Source organism: Gobio gobio (assembly GCF_949357685.1).
Source record: "Gobio gobio genome assembly, chromosome: 6".
Lineage (NCBI taxonomy): Eukaryota > Metazoa > Chordata > Actinopteri > Cypriniformes > Gobionidae > Gobio > Gobio gobio.
Window position 1 is genome coordinate 11725918 of NC_137102.1, and position 20691 is coordinate 11746608.

General features: G+C 37.8%; 2 protein-coding genes across 4 annotated transcripts in view; both read right to left on the reverse strand.

Moving 5' to 3' along the window:
• Positions 1–166: 166 nt before the first annotated feature.
• On the reverse strand, positions 167–11070 carry ptbp1a (polypyrimidine tract binding protein 1a). 2 transcript variants are annotated; one of them, XM_079819253.1, is made up of 16 exons: positions 10993–11070; positions 9431–9484; positions 8394–8424; positions 6589–6655; positions 5872–6044; positions 5643–5789; positions 5377–5532; positions 5157–5267; positions 4885–5065; positions 4714–4794; positions 4459–4613; positions 3502–3535; positions 2767–2859; positions 2478–2694; positions 2318–2395; positions 167–2235 (listed from the first exon to the last, which is right to left on the reverse strand). In XM_079819253.1, exons 1-16 carry the CDS (start codon positions 10998–11000, stop codon positions 2103–2105), a joined length of 1719 nt encoding a protein of 572 aa, XP_079675379.1. In that variant the 5' UTR covers positions 11001–11070; the 3' UTR covers positions 167–2102. The 2 variants fall into 2 exon arrangements, with proteins under 2 accessions (XP_079675379.1, XP_079675378.1); XM_079819252.1 differs by having other exon boundaries at positions 4714–5065; positions 10993–11032.
• Positions 11071–12762: 1692 nt separating this feature from the next.
• Positions 12763–20691, reverse strand: part of palm1b (paralemmin 1b) — a 34347-nt gene continuing 26418 nt past the window's right edge. The window contains exons 4-7 of one of the 2 annotated variants that reach the window (XM_079819256.1): positions 15171–15292; positions 15019–15088; positions 14880–14901; positions 12763–14535 (exon numbers count right to left, since the gene is read on the reverse strand). In XM_079819256.1, coding sequence (XP_079675382.1) covers positions 14132–14535; positions 14880–14901; positions 15019–15088; positions 15171–15292 — 618 coding nt within the window. In that variant the 3' untranslated portion in view covers positions 12763–14131. Of the gene's footprint in view, positions 14539–14879; positions 14902–15018; positions 15089–15170; positions 15293–20691 lie in introns of both variants that reach the window. The other variant, XM_079819255.1, reaches the window with a different exon arrangement.

Consider the following 20691-nt stretch of genomic DNA (forward strand, 5'->3'; position numbering starts at 1 on the left):
ACAGATGTACAACGTGAAAAGATCAAGATGTTTAATAATTTCAGATATTAAAAAGATACAAAAAGATGAAAGCAAGAAAAGAAAAGTTTTATTGAAGACAGAAAAGTATGAGCATCTATATCAAAAGAAGGTTATGCTTTCAAGAGGGCAATTACATGTTCAGACACGTGTTGGAATCTCTTTAATATTGTGTAATAAAAAAGGAAGGCTCTACAATGAGCTGAATGTCTGCTATTACCATATCAAAATATACATGTTTGACACAAAATGATGCTGATTTTCAATTACTTGTACAAAACAAAGAAATATATATATACACAGTAGCCCTCACCCACTCTGCTTCTCAACATTATATCCATAGTGAGAAAAACAAGTATAACTATACGCAATAGAAAATAGCATCTATATAACGTAATAGAAAGGAGCTCTGTTGCTACTTTAAGACTTTTGTTTGGTTCTGTTCTCTGAAAACAGAAGTAACGATTTGATCCATGCTTTTAAAAAGCCCACAATGTTTTGTCTAATTTGTATTTTCTTTTCAAGGTTTTGCGTTGCTTCTTGTAAACAAAAGGCAATAATATAAAGATAAGGCCTCTAAACTTTTTGCCTCTGCCCATGGAAATCAAAGCTGTAGATAAAACAATATTGCTGCACAGTAAGATACACTTCAATAAGAAATATCAAAAACTGCCTGGCAGTACAGGGAAGATGCTTTGGTCCATCATGCTACTCTTCAGGAAGAAAAAAAAAAGAAAAACAAAAAAGACCCACCCAAACAAATATTCTGCTAAATTGCATTGGCTAAAAAAAAAAACTGAAAATGGAAAGATTTTCCCCATAGTACAAGCTCAAAAGATAAAAGGGAATGTCTGAGCATCAAGACTTGCCACAAACATGAAATGAATATGTCGGAAAGACCATGGCCTTAACGTTTTCCCCACCCCCAACACAGAAGTGCGAATAACAGTCCGAAGTCATGTCACAGGTGTCTCGGTTCACACACGTCACATAGGAACTTAAGACTCTGTAATGCTTACTTCTTGAACTAAGCTCAAAACTTACGTTTTTGAAGGTCCAAATTTACATGTTCATTAAAACACTTGTGAACAGAAACAATAAACTGACTTATTGTCACACGCAGCGTAAATCAAATGTAAAAACCGGCGAGTTCTGGTTTGGTTCCAAGCGATTTCATGATTGACAAAACTTATAAGAGAAGCAAGGCAATGGGGTAAAATGGGGAAATTATAAACGGTTCCCCCAACTAAACTGAGAATATAACAATCTAGGCACAGAGAACGCAGAGGGCCAATGCCCAAATAGTTGACAGTATAGAAATATGTGCGTGACTAAAATAAAAAGGAATTAAACTACAGATTATAGAATATTTTACATACGGTATATAAGGAACAGATCCACATTTAGAACAACTAGGATGTAAAATAAGCTGTGTCAGGTTCAAAACCAAAGCCTGTTAATAAAGTAATTGCTGCCTTTTACAGGAAAACATTCTTGTGTTTTCACTAATCAAATTTAAACGGGGGCCACCTGGGAACAGGAGGCAGGTTCTCTCTTTTTAAGTTTGAGGTTAATGGATCCTGCAAAGAAGCCAAAAACATCAGAATATTACTAAGGCCATTAAGATATACTTTAAGCACCATGTAAGGCACAGTTGCTTTTTTTGGAAAGGCAAATAGGGAGTAGGTTCGAAAAAGGTTAATTACATGTTCAACAAACGAAACAAGGTTTTGCGTGTGCAACCTGAAAGGGGTGCGGCTTTCCGCAGAGGCACAAGTGTAAACTATGCAGCATCTATGATCCAAAACCGATGTGTGCCAACGATGAACTAAATCATGAAACAAACCGTCTGAGAAAACATACTATTAAAACCCAAGTCACATTGGGTTGAAGAGTTTCTCTGGTCTACTGGTTTAAAGTGGAATTACAAATAGACATACATATGTGAATATAGATATAATTAAAGGAATGATGAAGTGTGTGTTGTGGAACACATTTGTCCACAGTGATATAAATTGTGGAAGGCTTAAAGTTTGGTCTAAAGTGACTGTCCTTTCAACCTCTTTAAAACAAAACGGCCTCCATCAGATGGTGGACTTGGAGAAGGACACTCTGAGGTGATGATTCTCTCCCAGGTCGTGATTGTGAAATTTGATCAGAGACTCGATTGCTTCATCCACAGAGCCCAATTGGATGAGGGCCATTTTACGGTCTTTCCTGAAAGGATTAACACAATATTTTAAGACTTCCAGGAAACGTTGAGACAATCTGTAGAAATCAAATCTGTAGAATGTCTTACTGGAAAAACTTGAAGGCCTTAACTACAGCTCCTGCACTTAGAAACAAGCCCCTGAGATCCTCCTCAGTGACAGCAGGACTGAGAAGAGAAGAAATAGACAGACATTGAATAAGCAGTACTAAAGAAGCCAAACAGATTGGTGTTAGTTTGGTGGACTCACGGGATGTTGGAGAGATGGAGAGTAGAGGAAGGAGGGAAAATGTTGGAGTAGTTCTTGGAGCCTGGCTTTTTGAAGCGGTGAAGAGGAGAGTTGCTGTAGTCCTTGGTGAGCCCCTGATCCTCATGGCCTTCGCGTGGCAGCTGTACCGTGGTGTGTTTGGATAGTGTGACCCGCAAAGCCTTACCATACAGTTTCTGCCCGTTCAAGTGGCTCATGGCTAAAAAGGGCAAGAGAGGTTGGTGTTGCTTCATAGGAGAATTGCTAAAAAGTTAAAGACCGTTATAAATACCTAGCTGTGCTTGGATTCCATCAGACATCTGCACCAATGCATTCTCCTTCTTGTTAAACAGGATCTTCACTCTCATGACGTCGCCATACACGCCTACCAAAAGATAACGGGAACTACATAAGGGCATGACTACTGTGTGACAGGACAATTGATTATTATTTTCTACATCAAACACTCAGAATGCATTTCAATTAAATACTTATACAATAAAGTAATTGTATAGAGAAGTAAGGCATGCATTACTGGTGCAAACAGACTATATTTCTACATTCACACATGTATAATTACTTCACAGAATATGTCGCTTTTGGAAAGAGTTACTCAAAGTAATTACATTTAGGACTCTGGGATATTTACACTTTTAGGAAGTTGTAGGTTTAATCAACAGTTAAAGTTATTAAATGCAGTATTCAATATGGCTTATTGAGAGGGTATGACATTTAAAATAAGCAAAAAGCTGCTACAAAATGCTCAAATTGACTGTAGTCATACCAGCAATTGGCCAAGATCAGTCTAAACTACACAACTGATAGGACTACAATATTTAACAATTTACCCATTGGCAATAGAGATTTAGCATCCGCCAAATGAAGGAGCCCAAAAAGTTGCAGCCAATTGCAATTTCCTTTAAAACCCCACATATGTCACATATACAAACCAAAGTACACATCTTAGATGAAGTTAAAATATGAAAAATAAAAAGGTAATAAAAAGGAGATGCCAATGATAACATACCGAAAAGAATAAAGAGGCATTGGGGCGTAACGCTCTTAAGACAGCAGAGGAAGGCAGCGTAGGGAGGAAGGGACAGGAAAAGATCGGAGGCAGGACAGTGGAGGTTGAACATGTCCACAGCGAGGCAGTTCCACAGGAATGGCGAAAAACGGTGGTAGGATCATGAAGGTGGGTGATATTGTTCATGATGGAAAGGGGGGGTAGAAGTAAAAGGAGGACATCCGACAATGTAGTGGATGTGGGTTGGGGATGTTGTTGTGTGTTGGTTGGTTGCACAGTAGAAAAACAAATTGTTTATGTATCCAGTATTGGTATGAATAGGGAATCGTATTGTTTGGGTAGGTAGAGGGTTTCAAATAATACAAAAAACAAGTGGTGCAGTCAGTTGGCAAAAGATTCCAGGTCAAAGTATTAAAATAATAAAAGGGGAAGGGGAATGGGGAGGGAGAGAAACAAGAAAAAGGAAGTAAAAAACAAGGTCAGTATACACAAAGAAAAAAAATGTAGTGTTCCAGTCAGCAGAACTTGCTAAATTAAATGCTTTTCACTACAGGAACACTAAGGCAATAAAAAAAGAAAGGAGAAAAGATTAACAATGAAATACAGGAAAGATAGAGACAATATATATTCATAGCTCTAAAAGAATACTAGAAATGAAAATGTTTAAGATGGCTTCAGACAAGAGTCAACAAATATTAAGAAACGGTTGACATGCATGTTTGTACAGTAGTCAAATGAGCCTCCACACTGTCATAAACACATAGTACAAGATTTGAAGAGCTACACAAACATATGACGCATTTGGTTAATTCATTACCAGATGCCATCTAATTTATCCTTCCAACATTTCTCTACTTTTACAGTTCTCCCTGCCGAAATTGAGTCTAACTTTTTGAAACATGAACCACAGGCTAATGAACTAAAGGATGAATCTAAAACATTCAAAAAGGCACTAACCTCAGGGTTAAGGTTGCTGACTAACAGGACACTGTTTCCTCCCGCAGGGAGACTGGAAAAACTCATGCGTCCGGCAGCAGCCGCGGCAGCTGCCGCAGCGCCGGAGATACCGAGCGACGCGAGAGCCCCGGCAGGCATGCCCTGCAGAGACAGACCTGTGGGAAGCACAGTCATTACTACAAAGCATGGATGCTACACTGGGAAACTGTGCCAGCACAAACCACATAGAGAGTTATAATGAGGGCTATGACTGACCTGCTGCCTGCTGAATGGTAAATGTTGGTGGGAAACCATGAGACCCAGCATATGGCGATGCAGAGATGATACCAGGAGCAGCTGAGGGGAGAAAAAAAAAAAAATCATTTGTGATTTTATGCATGTTGTAAATACCATTTATTAACAGCAAAAAAAAGGATGAAGTTTTACACAAGGCAGCTGCAGCCATTTGCTGTGCTTCAAGGGAGGGATGACTGTCTCCTGTAGGTAGGTCAGGGCGAGTGTAGTCTCTACTCTTATCATTGTTGTACTTAACATTCAGGCTGGTGAGTTTAGAGAAACTGATGCGAAGGGTACAGCAGGCATTGTAGATGTTCTGTCCATCCAAAGACTGTTGAATGTTAAGCCAAATGATTACAGGGTTCAGGAGGGATTTAGCTGCCCATTCATCCGTGAATGTATTGATCCACTATGCCACTCACCAGCTTTGAATGCTGTGCAGTCATTCCATCTGAGTACTGGACCAGTGCTTGGAACTGGTTGTTTTTGGTAAAGGTGATGATCTTCAAAACTGTGCCAAACTTTGAGAAGATCTGGGAGGGTGGGGTAATAAGCAATGCAATAATAATTAATAAATAATACAAATTATTAAAAAAGGACTATAAATAAATTTTTCAACTTCGTTTGAAGGACAGTCAATACCTGGTGAAGGACATCTAGAGTAACCGGGTAGAAGAGGTTTTCAACGATAACTCTCAGCACAGGGCTCTGGCTCCCCATGCCTGCGCCATCAACAACACTCAAAGACATGCCTCCTGTCTGGACTGCATTCACCGCCTGTAGTGCAGCCTGTGCTCTCTATAGCAAAGGAGGAAGTATACAAGTATACATTATCATTCTTGAAAGCGTCATTTACATCGAGTAGTGACTCTTGATTAAAGGCCTAATGTTATGCAATTTGTACTAACAACTTGGTTGGGCGAGTTGTCAGTCTTCAGCTCCTTGTGATTGGAATACTGCATGAAGATCGGATGGTTGCGGATGACAGGGGTGACAGAGGAGTAGTAGCTGACCATGGTCTGTGCTGTCTCCTCAGTGTTCATCTCCAGGAAGGCCTGTGAGGAGATAACACAATAAGGCAAGGCAAAGCAGGGTAATCATATTTTGATGGAAATGAAAAGCAGCAGAGGTCTTTACCTGGTTCTTTCCTTTTAGCATCAAAAGATTGGTCACTTTGCCAAAGGGAAGCCCCAAAGAAATAACTTCCGCTTCGTTTATGTCGTTTGGCAGTTTGCGTACATGTATGACTCTTGAAGGAATGCCAGGGCTTCTGATGTCCCCTTTGAACTTCTTGCTGTCATTACCATTTGCTGACAAACAAAATGCAGATATTAATTTTGTACTTAAGAATCCAAATACATGTACATTATCTTTCAAAGGTTTGAGGTCAATAAGATTAGTTTATGTTCTTGAAAAGTATCGTATGCTTATCAAGGAGGCATGTGCCATTTAAAAATAAAAAACAGCTTTACAAAACCATCAAGGTTTATAATTTCATAATATTTTCAGATGCATTAGAGCAGATTAGACATTCATATATTTTCCAGCATTAGAAACAGCCAGGATTTACTATATAGTATACATTTTACCTTACATGAATGTAGTATGTATGCAGATAAAATTGGATGTATTATTTAATAAACTGATTTGGTGCTCAAGAAACATTCCTTATTACCAATGTTAAACCGTTGCACAGTTTAATATTTGTGTGCAAATTCTGAATTTCTCAGGATTCTTTGAATAGAAAGTCCAAAGAACAATATTGATATTTTATAATCTTTTGTCTCTAAAAATAAAAATTGTACTGACCCCAAACTTTTGAACAAAAGTGTATAAACACCCATAAATGCCTACCTGCCCCAGAGCTCATTATATAAGGTCCGTTAGATATGCAGGAGGAAAAGAGTTCGTCAGATCCCCTCTGAAAAGAAAAGGGTTTCATTAAGCAGGACACATTTACAGGGTTCGCAAAATAGGACACTCAAACCACCAAACCAGAAGACCCTAAACACTGCGACAAGATGTGAATCAGCTACATCAGTGCATAAATGACAAAAATGTCACAAATTGGCATATGACATTGTATTATAGAAAGTCATATGACAAAGATCAGCATGCACAATACCATAGTCTGATTACACAATCAAAACAAACAAATAATAAATAAGTAATTGACTAATGGTTACAACTATTCTTGGCATCTGTACACAAGAGATCACTACACTGTTTACTTCTGGTAAAAGCCGAACAAAGAAAGAGAAATGCAAACAGAGGCAGCTGTGTCCAGCCATAACACTAACACAAAGTCTCTCACTCATGGCCAAGCTGGAGCCACTTGGCTGGCCAATGGAGCAATGAGCAAATCATTCAGCATCACTCTCTTAATAAACCACTTCAAATAGCAAGTCTCTGCTGAAGTGGTCACATGTACTGGATAAGCCAAAGCCTTTTCACTCCATTACCACAATGTGTGTTCTGTTCCAGCCCAAAAGAAAGTATTGTTAACAAAGCTGAACGCCTGGTCCTCGGGCTGATTTTCCCCCTATGGTCTACTACAAACAGCCTCAAGGGCACTTTACCACACCCTAGATAAAGTTTACCTTAAATACAGCCCAAAGGCTCAATAAGCAGCCTACAGCAACAAAACGCAATCAATAACAGAGCAGAAAGGGAAAAATAACTTAACAGCATTTACGTGGCACTGCGTTTCCTCAGAAAAAACAAGGAGGATGACACTGCCACATTCCTCCAAGCTAAAACCTGCAGGAGTCAGGTTTCAACACATCACATTTATAAAACAGTTATGACAGGAAGCCTTCTCTGGTTGAACCATCCATTGTTTGAGCGAGACATCCACCCAACTCCAGCATTTCCTTCCTCTATTTTTAACCGCGGGGCATTGCAGCATGAATGCTTGCTTAGGAAAGGGGAAAAAAAAGGAGCCGAGAACCATGACTCCTACATTGGTCTCTAGGAGCTCAAGACTTGCAGGTGCCAACATGTTTACATCCATTGACAAAGTGCAAGCCTCCTGGGTGAGAGCACAGTCTGTTGAATAAGGGGGACAGGGAGACAGGAATGCAAGCACAACATTCCAGCCCAGTAATTAGTGCTCGACTCCGACAGGACTGCGACTTCATCTACTATATCTCTACTCCTCCTCACATGTGTGAAAGGCATCAGGGGAAACAACAGCAGGCAGTCTCTATGTACAAACACATCCAAATGAGTGTGAAGAGAGCAATATTGTAAACAAATAACTGTACAGTGCGACTATTTTAGTAGCAAAAAATAAAAGGCAAGTAAACTAAATCCTCCAGGTGGCCATTTCGGAATTGCCTACAGAACATTAAGATTTGAGTGTAGGCTACTTCTTTCACCTTTGGGTCACTTATCACAGTGATTGTTTAAACAGCAGGTGCCCTTTGACCGGAAATACAGTTGCAGGATCAGAATTTCAGACTCATCAATTTATCGCAGTTCCCTCCGTCTCAAAAAAAAAAAAAAGAGGAACGCACAACCTAGAAAACCAGATATACAACCTAAACTAATATCGCTACTGAACACCCACAACAACCAAAAAGGGAAACCAACTTCACACATTTGCAAGTCAGACATGGTCACTTTGGTAAAAAAGTTAATTTTGTACAAAGACATACCTTTGTGCCAACCGTTATATCATGGACACTGCTACGAAAAAAAAGAAGAAGCATAAAACAGAAATTAGAAATCAGATGCTCAATTACATTTGATGGGAATTCAGCTACAGATATGGCTATACAATAATTAAAGTATATTTTCTATATAATGGAAGCAGGGACAGATATTTGCTTCTGTATTGTGATACAAAATGTAAAATGTAAAAATGGATTGAAGAAACAAAATGTAAAGCAGAGAGTTGGTTCTACCCATTGATTGTTGATTGGATAGAGGCAGAACTGAATGTGAGCTTGCAGTACATTTTTAAAAAAAGACTGAGTTTCAGCAGACTAAGTGATTGTAGAAGTCCAGCAAATATATCATCAGAAAGAAGTTTGTCAGGTCACCGGAAGATTAAAGTTATGACTTCTTTAATAAAAGAACAAAGAAACATGCGTGCACTAAAGATATATAACATGCATTTAGAAAATACATTAGGGTGAATTTTCATTTCAACAATACTTAATTTCATAAGTGTATTTGCTGCGTTGCCAACAAAATCTGCAACTCATTGAAAATGAACGATGTCTAATCAAGAGCTCAAGTTCTTGCAAACAATGCAGCAACTACGCAGATAGCGGCCTGTTGCCAGATACAGTTGGATACAGTGACTTGGCATCCTCTTACAATTTAGTAATTCTGTGTAAACAGGGCTTTAGAACAATAGGTGAACAGAAAGTGTAACTTCTGATTGGTGTCATCTATTGAATGTGAATAAAAAATTCAACATTAGTTAAAGACCGAATACGGGCCCAGCAGGAACTACAAAACAAGAGTTGCAAATCAGGCACACCTAACTAGGATGCAACCTGATATAAAAGCAAATAGTAAAACAAAGCAGGCCTGTTAAGCAACTCTTCACGCCAATCAAAGGTATCAGTCCGTTTCAAACTTCTCTTGAGAAAATATCTTGAATTCTTTTGTTTAGGTTGATTTAGGTGATAATGCTGTACAACCAGTTCGTATTTACATAAATGCAAAGAGATGCAAAACTTACTCTATTTCAGTGACGTAACTGGATCCCAGAGGATACAGATCAGTCTCTAACCGGCTGCAGAAGACAAAAACACAGGATTTGTCGGTCAATTTTCTGTTATTCATTCACTATAATGTTTTAAACTGTAAGATTCTCGCTCACTAAACAAGATTAGGCTGAATGACAGGTCTCAGGCACCATTCACTTTCATTGAAGGGTGTCATTCTGCCTAAAATCTCAATTTCTATTCTACTATTACTGAATAAAATAGTCTTACAGGTTTGGCGAGTACAAATTGCAGTTTACATTTTAAGGATAAATATCCGTTGCGGATATAATGTGCAAATGTATAATACGCATTTGCAAGCAAGAGATTCAGTTCAAAACTTTTTTTATTATACTTTCCTAATAATAAAACGTTACATATTCTAACATTCTAAATGATGAGGTTGTGTTGTTTACACTCCAAGTCTCAATGTGCAGATCTTTTGACTATATCCAAATTCTTTTTAGGATATGGTCAATGTACCGCCTGTTTACATTAACTTTAGACACTATCAGTGTGTATATTAATTTACGCTCTCTTTACTATGCAAAAGCACCTTTATATAATTGTGAAGCTGTGACTTTAATTACAAAAACAGACAAGTGATCACCTTGCTGAGAAATATAAATGTAGTTTTCCATAGCAAAGTGTGTGTGTAAATGCAATCTCTTATAAAATGTCTACCTAAATAGTTCGAGCTCATACAAGTCTGCTTCAGAATACCAAAATTGTTGTGGCTTGGAATCCCAAGGGTAATAGGATGTATGTGGTTAAAATGTCCATATATCGGATATGTATTGGATTTAAAAAACAAAAAAAACAAAACAACCACACATTTGGAAGTGGTTCAGAAAGAACGCGAAAAAAATCTAATCGAAATGTGCTGCTTAAGTGTAAACACACAAATCCGCATTTGATTCGTGTAAGTGACAAAAAAAAAACAAAAAAAAAATCAGATTTTTGTGCCAGTGTAAACGCAGCTGATATCTTCAACGCGTCATTATCTAAAACAGTTACTGTAATCGGACAATTATGTGTATCAAACTTCCTTAGAACCGATTAAAAGTATTTAACGTGACTCGAACATACAAACGACGAGTGAAGCCACAATAAAATTGGACTGGTGTCGGTTTAGCAGGCTAGCAGGTAATTAGCTAGCCACCCAACAACAATGCGGAAACTGAGACACGTTGGTTGCCAAATAATGGTTGTTCTGTCGCCTGTGTACGTTACAAGGTCCATTTGAGATTTTCGTCTTGCCAGTTAAGTGAAAAAAGCACTGTAGCTTAAGTTCGCTTGTGTTTCATGAAGCTAGACTACTTGCAACAGGTTGCTGGTCAGTTTGGTTCAACTTTTGGGCTCTTCCGGCACGGGAGACATTAAGAGCGAAAAATCACCATTTCCACTTCACTTTACGTCATTTAACACACTTTAAACGTGCATAATGTAATAAGTCACCACGACGAATCAAACATCCGACGAAAAAAACACGTTTGTAAGGGTTATCATACTTGGAATGAAGGAGTTTTCAACTTACCCGTCCATGGCACTACACAAAACTACAGGTTGTCGTAGACGAGAGGTAGACCTGCTAGTATTTCTTATATCCTTACAAAATGGCGGAGGGGGGATTGTCGCTTTCTGATTAGTCAATCGACCCTGGAGCACCGAGTGTGGGCGGGACCTCACGTGTTCTTGGCCAGCGGGATTGGACAGAAGAGCTGTCAATCTGGAAAGGCGGTCGAAAAAAGTTTGCGAAAACTTTTCCCTCCCTGTTGCTACCATGAGAAATGAAGTTGAAGAGTGAAGTGAACTGTGCTTGAACCCATTATCAGCAACGACAAGGACGAAGCCGTTCAGTGTTCAGCCAAAGAGAAAAACAGTTTTACATGACGCATTGCTAAGATATTTAATAGGCTAATAACTGTAGGATTATAGTGTTGTCCGGAGAAACTAAAGCCTTGGGTGGAACAGACGTAGTCTTGGAAGAATTAAGGATGTTTATACATGGTTAAACATATCAGCCGTTATTAAATCTAAAATATAAACATGCCTCTATAGTCTAGACCAAAAAAAGAAAAGAAAAACTAAATACACAGAGAAAAATCATTCATTAGCTTAGACAACTTCTAGTACATTTAAACATTGTTCTATGCATGGCTTGGTGTGAATTGGATCGTCCAAAAATCATTCAAATGTTCTACATTTCAAAATCTTTCTTCTCCTGTGGAACACAAAAGGAAATATTTTGAGAAATGTCTCAGTGTTTTGTCCATATAATGCAAGTTAATGGTCACCAAAACCGTTTGTCTACCAACATTCTTCAAAATATATTTTGTGTTACTCTGAAGAAAGTTCAGAAAGTGTATGACACAAGGATGAGTAAATTATGACATCATTTTGTCTTTCTTTCTTTCACCACATTAGCGTTACTATCCATGTACTCAGGTCAGAATCAGTGAGTCATTCACTTAACATCTTTGTTTAGTGCTACTATACTCACCACTGTCACTACAATTTATGTGCCTTGGAAAAAGTTTAATGGGTGGGCCTCCCCTTCTTCAGGCCCAGTAAGTAGACTATACCATACAAGACCACAGTAGGGCCCCCTCATCACAGGGCCTGGGATAATGTTCCGTCCCCACCCCTCTGAATATAACATGACAGTAGTAGTAAGTAGCATCATTTTAGACTACAAACTGCCGCTTCTACTGGTAATCAAACTAGATTTCAGCCTGCAGATGGCAGCCTTTACATATTAGAAAGCATATGGGTCCCTTTGAAATGTAGGATATCTGTTGAATGCTATGCAATCATGAATTGAATTTGATACATAATTTAAAGTCTTTACATATAAAACAATGGCAGTAATGTCAGAGCAAATATTGGAACTTATTGGCCTGGTTTCATTGACAGGGTTTAGATTAAGCCAGGATTAGCCCTTAGCTCAATTAGAGCATTTAAGCAGCTTTTATAAACATGCCTTAGAAAAAAAAAAAAAAACACATTACTGGTGTGTATTTTGTGACAAAACAATGGCATATTTTAAGATATGTCAGTGCAAGTGACTTTCAGTTAAAACAGCTCAAACATGCATTTTAGTCTGAGACTAGACTGAACCTTGACTGTAAAACCGGGGGATTGATTTCTTTTTTCACAGAAACTCTTTGTCTGTAAAAGATCACAGACGGTATCAACGTCATGTCCCCTGGCAAGTCTAAACGATTTGTTTTCCAAATGATTGACATTTGTAACTATGTCAGACTTCATTGATTTCAGGTGAGTAAAATATAATTACCAAAGAATTACCAATACATAACTGTAAACAAACATTTTTTTGTTTGTTTTATTGTCATTGTTCCAGTTTTAAACACTTGGACCATAACAGGCATTGGCCATATCAATAAAGCACCTATAACTCATGACATTATCTGATATCCACAACACATACTGTCTTACAGGAAATGAAATAATTCATTAAATCGAGATATCATAACGACGGCAAAACTACATATACAAAGCTGTTGGTCTTGGAATGAGAAACATGTTTTAGACCCCAGACTATTGAACATGAATTAACAGCAATGAATAATTCATTCTTTTGAATAATCTGCCAGAACATTAAAACATGGATGTTGAACTCTTGTTTAATTGAGGGCATCTTACAGCAACCCATTTAACACCAAAAAACCCTCAACTTCAAACAATGCATTTTTTCCCCAAATGATATTAAGATATATTTTACATACTGTAAGAATGCATTTTAACATTATGGACTACATATATTTAATATGAGGCATTGCAATGTTATTACATTTTCAAAAATTAATATTGATAACAATTATATCTAACAATGTTATCCTTCATGTAGAAAAGAGAACGAGTTTAAAATGGGTTATCTTGTAAATAGTATTTGGTCTATAAAACGTGATTTACTGTTAAAGCAGAAAGCTGCTGTGGTTATAATTGGGCTCTGGGGGTAATTACAGCAGCCTATTTGAAACAAAATGATTAAATGTATTATATCATAGCATGAACAGTCATAAATAACTGGATCATATTTACAAACATATTGGCCTACTATGAGGTGTAATGCAGAATGTATGACTGTGGACGAAGACAACACTCTATGTACCAGTGTTCACAGTGGTCTGAGATGATTTGGCAAAAAAAGAGAAAAATGAATCAATAAAACAATAAAAACAAAGCAAAACGCTTAAAATATATATTAAAAGCATAACATTGTAATATCAATATAATAATTTCTTCTCAGTAATAAAGTAATATCTTAGAAACACAAATGTATACAGAAGATAAATAGCTAGTTCATATATTGAGATGTTCATCTTATTTTTTCTTAAAACAAAATAAGGGTGAGGGCCACAAAGAGGTTCTTTTAACTCGTTGTCTAAAGTGGAGTCTGTTGTGGTCCTCATTTTTCAGTTCTTCAACAAGTAAAATACTGGACTTCATTACATAATGAAAATATATGTATATATAGATATATAAATGTCAAGACAGAAATATAGAAAAATATTAATAGAAATAAAAAAAGAAAGACATACCAGACAACAAAAGTTAATTCTAAGTATACAGGGTATACTTATTCATTGTTGCGTTATGATCAGGGGGTCAGTTTTCCGCCAGAGTCTAAACTTCAGGGTGAGCGGTCGCACTCACATGACAGTGCAGCACTTGCACGGCTGCTTTTCTTTTGAATTGCCCTCTTCTTTCGATTCCTCCTTCTTGGCCTCGTCCTGAGCTTTGTCAGGACTGGAGGCACTGCCGTTTGGTGGGGCCTGGTCCTCTTTGGCCCCTTCGTTTCCACCTTTGTTCTCGCCATCCTCAATGACCACAAATTCAGCTTTGACTGTCTCCTCTATGCCCAGTGCCTTCTTGGTCTCGGCCTCATCTTCTACATTCTTGTAGCCCATGAACACCATGGTGACGGGATGCTCTGTGCTGGCATTCTCGATGGCTACATCAGGGTTGGTGCACTGCAGCTTTGCCTCAATGCCTGTGATCTGTTTCTTGCTGTTTTGATCTGCATTAGGGCTGGGCTGCTGTATGCCATTCTCAACTGCTGGGGACAGAGAACGAGACTCATTTAGCTTTCACTACTGTTTATGCCAAGTGTGAACAACCAGTTATTGAGTTTAAATGAATAAGAGTTTTTATTTTTCAGGAGCTGCTATTCAGTATTTATTAGCAAGCCTATAAAATGAACGTTCACTGAACTCTGTTCGACCCGGTGGCTCTTTCACATGACAACATTGAAATTACACAGTGACCATAATTGCAAACAAACCGATGAAACAAGGCAATCATTTTTTGTCATACTCCATTTTGTGTTAATACCGTGTGAAAACAAAGATGATGGAGAACACAAAATATTAAAATATACATTAGTATTTTGACACTTACCCTTCACTGGACCATCCGGTGCCTGGCAGAGAGGACATATGACAGAAAGTCGGTATTATCATTGGATTCAAATCTTAACTAAACTTAACAGATATGCAAATATAGTTAAAAAACATATTGAACAAACTTTATATCTTACATTTTCATTGCCCTGTTTATCTCCTTTATTCAAAGGGCCACTCTCAAGCTCATCAATCTCCTGTTCTAGTCTGTTAATACAAAAATCTAAACATTAACAATATGCACCAATGTATGTATGCTGTATACAAATGCTAAATGACTGGTCTTAACCTGAGGATGGTCTGTTCCAGTAGTTTGGTCTTGGCTTCATCCTCTTGTAGTTGTTTCTGTGCCTCGTCCTCTCCACTGGATGGCGCTCCATCCAACAGCCATCTCTCTCTCAATGCCTTTGACTGTCAAAACATGACATATAGCTTAGAGATTTCTTTTTAGGGAAGTTAACATCACTTAAACAACAGCTAACATCAAAAACATCTCAAAACATCTGCAAACGCCTTAGGCACATTTGTATTTTCACACACACACACAAAAAAAGGTTTTAAGTTTACATTTCCAAACATTCCTTTTGCCATTAAAGGTGGGGTAAGTGCTTTCTGGTAACTGATGTTGATTTCAAATCACCAAAACAAACACGCCCCTATTTTGATAGCTCCACCCCACACATACGTAACCCAGGCAACGACTATGGCGGAATCTGCTTTGCCAGCCGGCTGAGGGAATGATGTCAACAATAAGTGAAAGCAATGTGTGTTACAATGGTGATCCAGGTCGAATGTTCAGTGAAAAGTCACCCCTTCCATCCCAAAAACACAAAAACAGTTCTTGTGAACAACTCGATAGCCCGAGCACTAACATATGATTAGAGGGTTAAATCGATCACTAAAAGAGGAACCAAAGGAAACAAACATATATTAGGAGTGTATTGTCTTACTTTTCGGACACACTTTGGGAGTAGACAGTGAGGAGGTTTAGACGCTCCAGGCTTATAAGGTGTGGAAATGAATGGGCAATTATCATCGCTGAAGTGAACGACAATACGATTGCAAATGGACAAGCAAGCAAACATGACATGAGCATATTCAAGCAAAAGCCAGCATTAGTTCTTGTGAAACAGAACAAAATCAATGTTACTCGCCTATCGAGAAGAAATAAAGCAACCTCTGCCTTCGCTCCTTGAGTTCTCTCCAGCGCTGGAAAGCTGATCTGATATTTACACGGGTCGTACTTCTTGCCTGATCGTAAGCCTTCTTTTGTTCCACAGACATCTTCCATATTTGTTTTTTATCTGCCATCTCTCTCTTTCTGGCTAATGTCCGTCCTGTGTTTTGAATAAAGATGTGCCCTGAGTGCTCTCTTTTCCCCGTCATTAGTAGACACGCCCCTTACTGCTGATTGCTACAAGTTTGTTTTGGTACTCGGCCCGAGACCTTTTTCTAAAGCATTTTTGTAATATCACTTACCCCACCTTTAATTGTAATTGGACAAAAGCTGTTTAAACACAAAGGGTGATCACACCAAATATTGATTTAATTTAGTTAATAGAAGTTTTTGATAAATCAAATCTATTTTTCAAAGCATCCTCTCTTTACAGCATTTTTACACAAGTGCCTAAAACTTGACAGTACTGTATCTTTGCAGGCAGGTTTCTTCAAGCATCTTGAAGACATTGTTGTAGTTCTTCTGGATTTAGTCTGTCTTTTTCTGTTTCTTCATGTAATCCCAGATGGACTCAATAATGGTGAGATCAGATCTCCATGTGGAGCATAACCTGCTGTTGTCAAGACTCCTTGTGCGTACAGCAATCTCACTGGATTATTACAATTAATGGCAAAAAAATGTTTTGAAATGTAAACTGATTTTTTCCTACTGATACACATCATATTTGATATAAATAGCTGTCTTACTACTGTTCAAAAGTTTGGGGTCAGTAAGATAAAAAAAACCTCATGAAGCTTCGGAGCGTTATGAATCAGCGTATCGAATCAGTGGTTCGGAGAGCGCCAAAGTCACGTGATTTCAGCAGTTTGCCGGTTTGACACGCGATCTGAATCATGATTCAACACGCTGATTTATAACGCTCCGTGTTTTGAAATCGGCCATCACTATATAAGTCGTTATTTAGTCATTTGGCACACCAAAAATATTCTTGTCGCTTTATAATATTAATATTGAATCACTGTACTCACATGAACTGATTTAAATATGTGTTTAGTACATTAATCTTGAGAAAGGAAATGTCATTGCTGGCTATGCAGGCCTCACTGAGTCTTCGGATTTCAACAAAAATATCTTAATTTGTGTTCCGAAGATGAATGGAGCTCTTACGGGTGTGGAACGGCATGAGGGTGAGTAATACATGACATTATTTTAATTTTTGGGTGAACTAACCCTTTAAATTAATCAAATGTGACAGTAAAACATTTATACTGCTACAAAATATTTGTTTCAAATAGTTTTAATGGACTTTCTATTCATCAGCAATTCTAAAAAAAAAAAAAAATGTCTCATGGTTTCCACAAAATTATTATGCAGCAGAACTGTTTTCAACATTGGAAATAATGTTAAATAAATAATTATAAATGTCTCTTGAACACCATATCAGCATATTAGAATGATATCCTGAAGGCAATGCTTTGCCTTCACAGGAATAAATTACATATTCAAATAGAAAGCAGTTGTTTGAAATTGCATTAGTACTTTCATATGACTGTTTTACTGCATTTTTGGTCAAATAAATGCAGCATTGGTGAGCATAAGTGACTTATTTCCAAACTATTAAAAAAATCTTACCAACCCCAAACTTTTGAACAGTAGTATATCTATAAAAAAGATATCATGGTCCCTAATTGCATTATATTAACAAAATGAACTCTTGAAAATGAGATTATGTCAGTCTGATTTATTGTGCTGACCACGTAAACATATCTGGACCATTAAGGTTAGTGTAGCACATGACTATTATCCGTCCATTAGTTTTTCACTTTAGGGCATTCTCCATGACAGCTAATGCACACTATGCACATTTCTGGATAGCGAAACATTTTGACAGGCGCCTGCTAAAACAGGACTTCCTGACAGAGCTTCTAGTCCAAGTTAGAAAGAAACAGACAGCAGGGTTAGATTGGCAGGAGCAGGATAAACCATTACTGTCTGAAAATATCCCTTTCTGGCACAGGGATGGAAGATATTTTGGGTACAAGCATAGGTGGCACTAGAGATGGAACTGGACCACAATAGCAATGCAAGGCATCCTGGCACACTGGATGTCTATTGTGTTTGTGTTCTTAGAAATCTGAACCCGTTCCATCCAGTCACATGTCCTATAGATAAAAACAAAGACTGCCCTACGTTTCATTAGGAAAAGTCACATTAAAGGGATAGTTCGCCCAAAAATGAAAATTCTGTCATCATTTACGCACCCTCAAGTTGTTCCAAAACTGTATGAGTTTCTTTGTTCTGCTGAACATAAAAGAAGATATTTTGAAGAATGTTTGTAACCAAGCAGATTGACCAAGCACTGGAACAAAGCAGATAGAGCAATCATTGACTACCATAGTATCCCCCCCCCACCCCCCCTACTATGGTAGTCAATGGTTGCTCTATCTGCTTTGCTACAAACATTCTTCAAAATATCTTCTTTTGTGTTCAGCAGAACAAAGAAACTCGTACAGGTTTGGAACAACTTGAGGGTGAGTAAATTATGACAGAATTTTCATTTTTGGGTGAACTATCCCTTTAAAGAAAGCAAAATGTAAAAAAAAAAACCTAACAAAAACCGTCCTTCTCAATGAGCACAAGCGATCAATGGCATAAGACTATGCTTATTCAAGACAAACTAGCATATTAAATAATGCCACTACCAACAGTGCTGTTTCTATTGTAGTGCAGCAGAGACAGAAGAGGCTGTTAAACCTGCAGCAGATAAAAACAAACATCCGCTGAACATCAAACAGTGAACCGAAGACCCGTGATAAGGCAAAACCCAAGAGAAACATCACAGAGAGCTTGATAACACCTGTTGTTTCATAAAGAACAAAAAAAGGAGGCGAGATGAAGGTTGAGATGACATTATATGAGAATAAATAAATAAATAATTGAGTTTGAATCACAAACTTTTACAATTATATGAGGTTGTTGTTCTTTCTTCTTCCTTCGTTCATTCTTACACTGTCTACTGTACAGACAGTAGTGTCTGAGCTCTGCAAGGCTGAACATCTGAAAGATTAATTCAGACAGGCCTCAGGAGGAGAAAATAAAAAGAAAGAAAAAACTGAGAGTGGGATGAAAGCAAGAGGGGGAAGGTGAGGTCAAGACTATGAAAATAACAAAAGCTTGAGGAAAAAGGTCAATGGACAAACAAGAGACCTCATCAGCTAGACAAGACGGAAGAGAATGGTAAAAAAATAAATAAAAAGAAAACAAGAAAAAAAGAAGAAGACAGCAGAGGTGATCAGTAACAGCGGACCACAGGATCCATCACTGTATTGAAAATGGGCCGGTCTGAGGATGTTGGAAGTTTTTTCTCTTCAACCAGCACACTGGGAAACGTGCCATTGCTCCCTATAGCAAGTCCATCCTTGCTGGTACCTGCTTTATCACTACTGTCCTCAAGACATTTATTATAGTTGCAAAAATGCGTATTTGTGCAATTAATATAAAGGCAAATTACCTAAATTATTACTGAATGGACACTAAAAAAAACATCATCACAAGATAAACTGATTCGCAGAATGTCAAAAAAAGCCATTGGTTGAAAAAGCACAGTCACATGAACTAAAAAAGACTGAGGCAATTACTGACATTTTTGTGTGCAGTCTGGAAAAACACCCTTTAACATTAGATTTTACAATCCGTTTTGCATTCTTAAAAGACTGGGTCAGTATCAAATGTAATCCTTCTCACAGAATTAGCAACAAGTTACTCAATTTCATAAAATATCTTGTGACTTAACTGTCCACATTCAAAAACTGTCCAAACTGACCCTTTCCTGCTCTCCTTCTCGTCCCTCAGGCCCCACCCTCCGCTCTGGCTTTGTAACCGCAAATTCTGGCATGGTGACAGATGTGCTGACATCACCACATGTTCACACCCATCCACATGCACATGCAATACAATCCCAGCACAGAGGGAAGGACAAAGGATCTGAGTCTCGCTCAGTAGGAAACTAAGGCCTGTTCCATTGTTCCCCATTGAGCAAAATCCCATATGCACAAAAAACAATGGCAGGTATAGAACTAACAAACAAAAAATATCACGTTGTTACAGATAACAAAAGGGAAACAATCGCCTTGCCGGATATTTGGGAGATGAGGATAGGCACGCAGGCTAACTATTTTTGATCGTGGATCCTCTGCAGCAGACTTGGGAACTTTAGGATTTGCATACATTTAGCAGTTTTCACATTTTGGCCTGAATGATGAAAATAACTTTGGTAATAATGTATAATCATAAAAAGAATGACATATGTCATATATACACTCATTAATGATACATTTAAAATATATCTATGACATGATTAAATATGCATGAGTGTCTTTAGTCATGGGTGTGTACAAAAGTGAGGTTCTGATATGTCAAGTTACATTTATCCACTTGTGTTTATTAGTATTCTAGTATATTATATTATTATTTGTTTTTTTAAATACTTTCTCCATGTTGTCATTGATAAAACAATGCTATCTTAACTTAAAGTCCCCCTGTAGTCAATAGGGTCATACCGCGTCAAATCAACGAAATGTAAGAAACAAAGACAAACATAAATAGTGATGAAAGCAAAAATATCAAATGTCAC

Excerpts from the sequence above, each read along its gene's own strand:
- ptbp1a (XM_079819252.1), bottom strand. Across the intron at positions 8,425-9,430 it reads AGTTACGTCACTGAAATAGA|CAGTGTCCATGATATAACGG; the intron begins GTAAGTTTTGCA and ends TTTTTTTCGTAG. Across the intron at positions 3,536-4,458 it reads TCAGCAACCTTAACCCTGAG|AGCGTTACGCCCCAATGCCT; the intron begins GTTAGTGCCTTT and ends TGCTGTCTTAAG.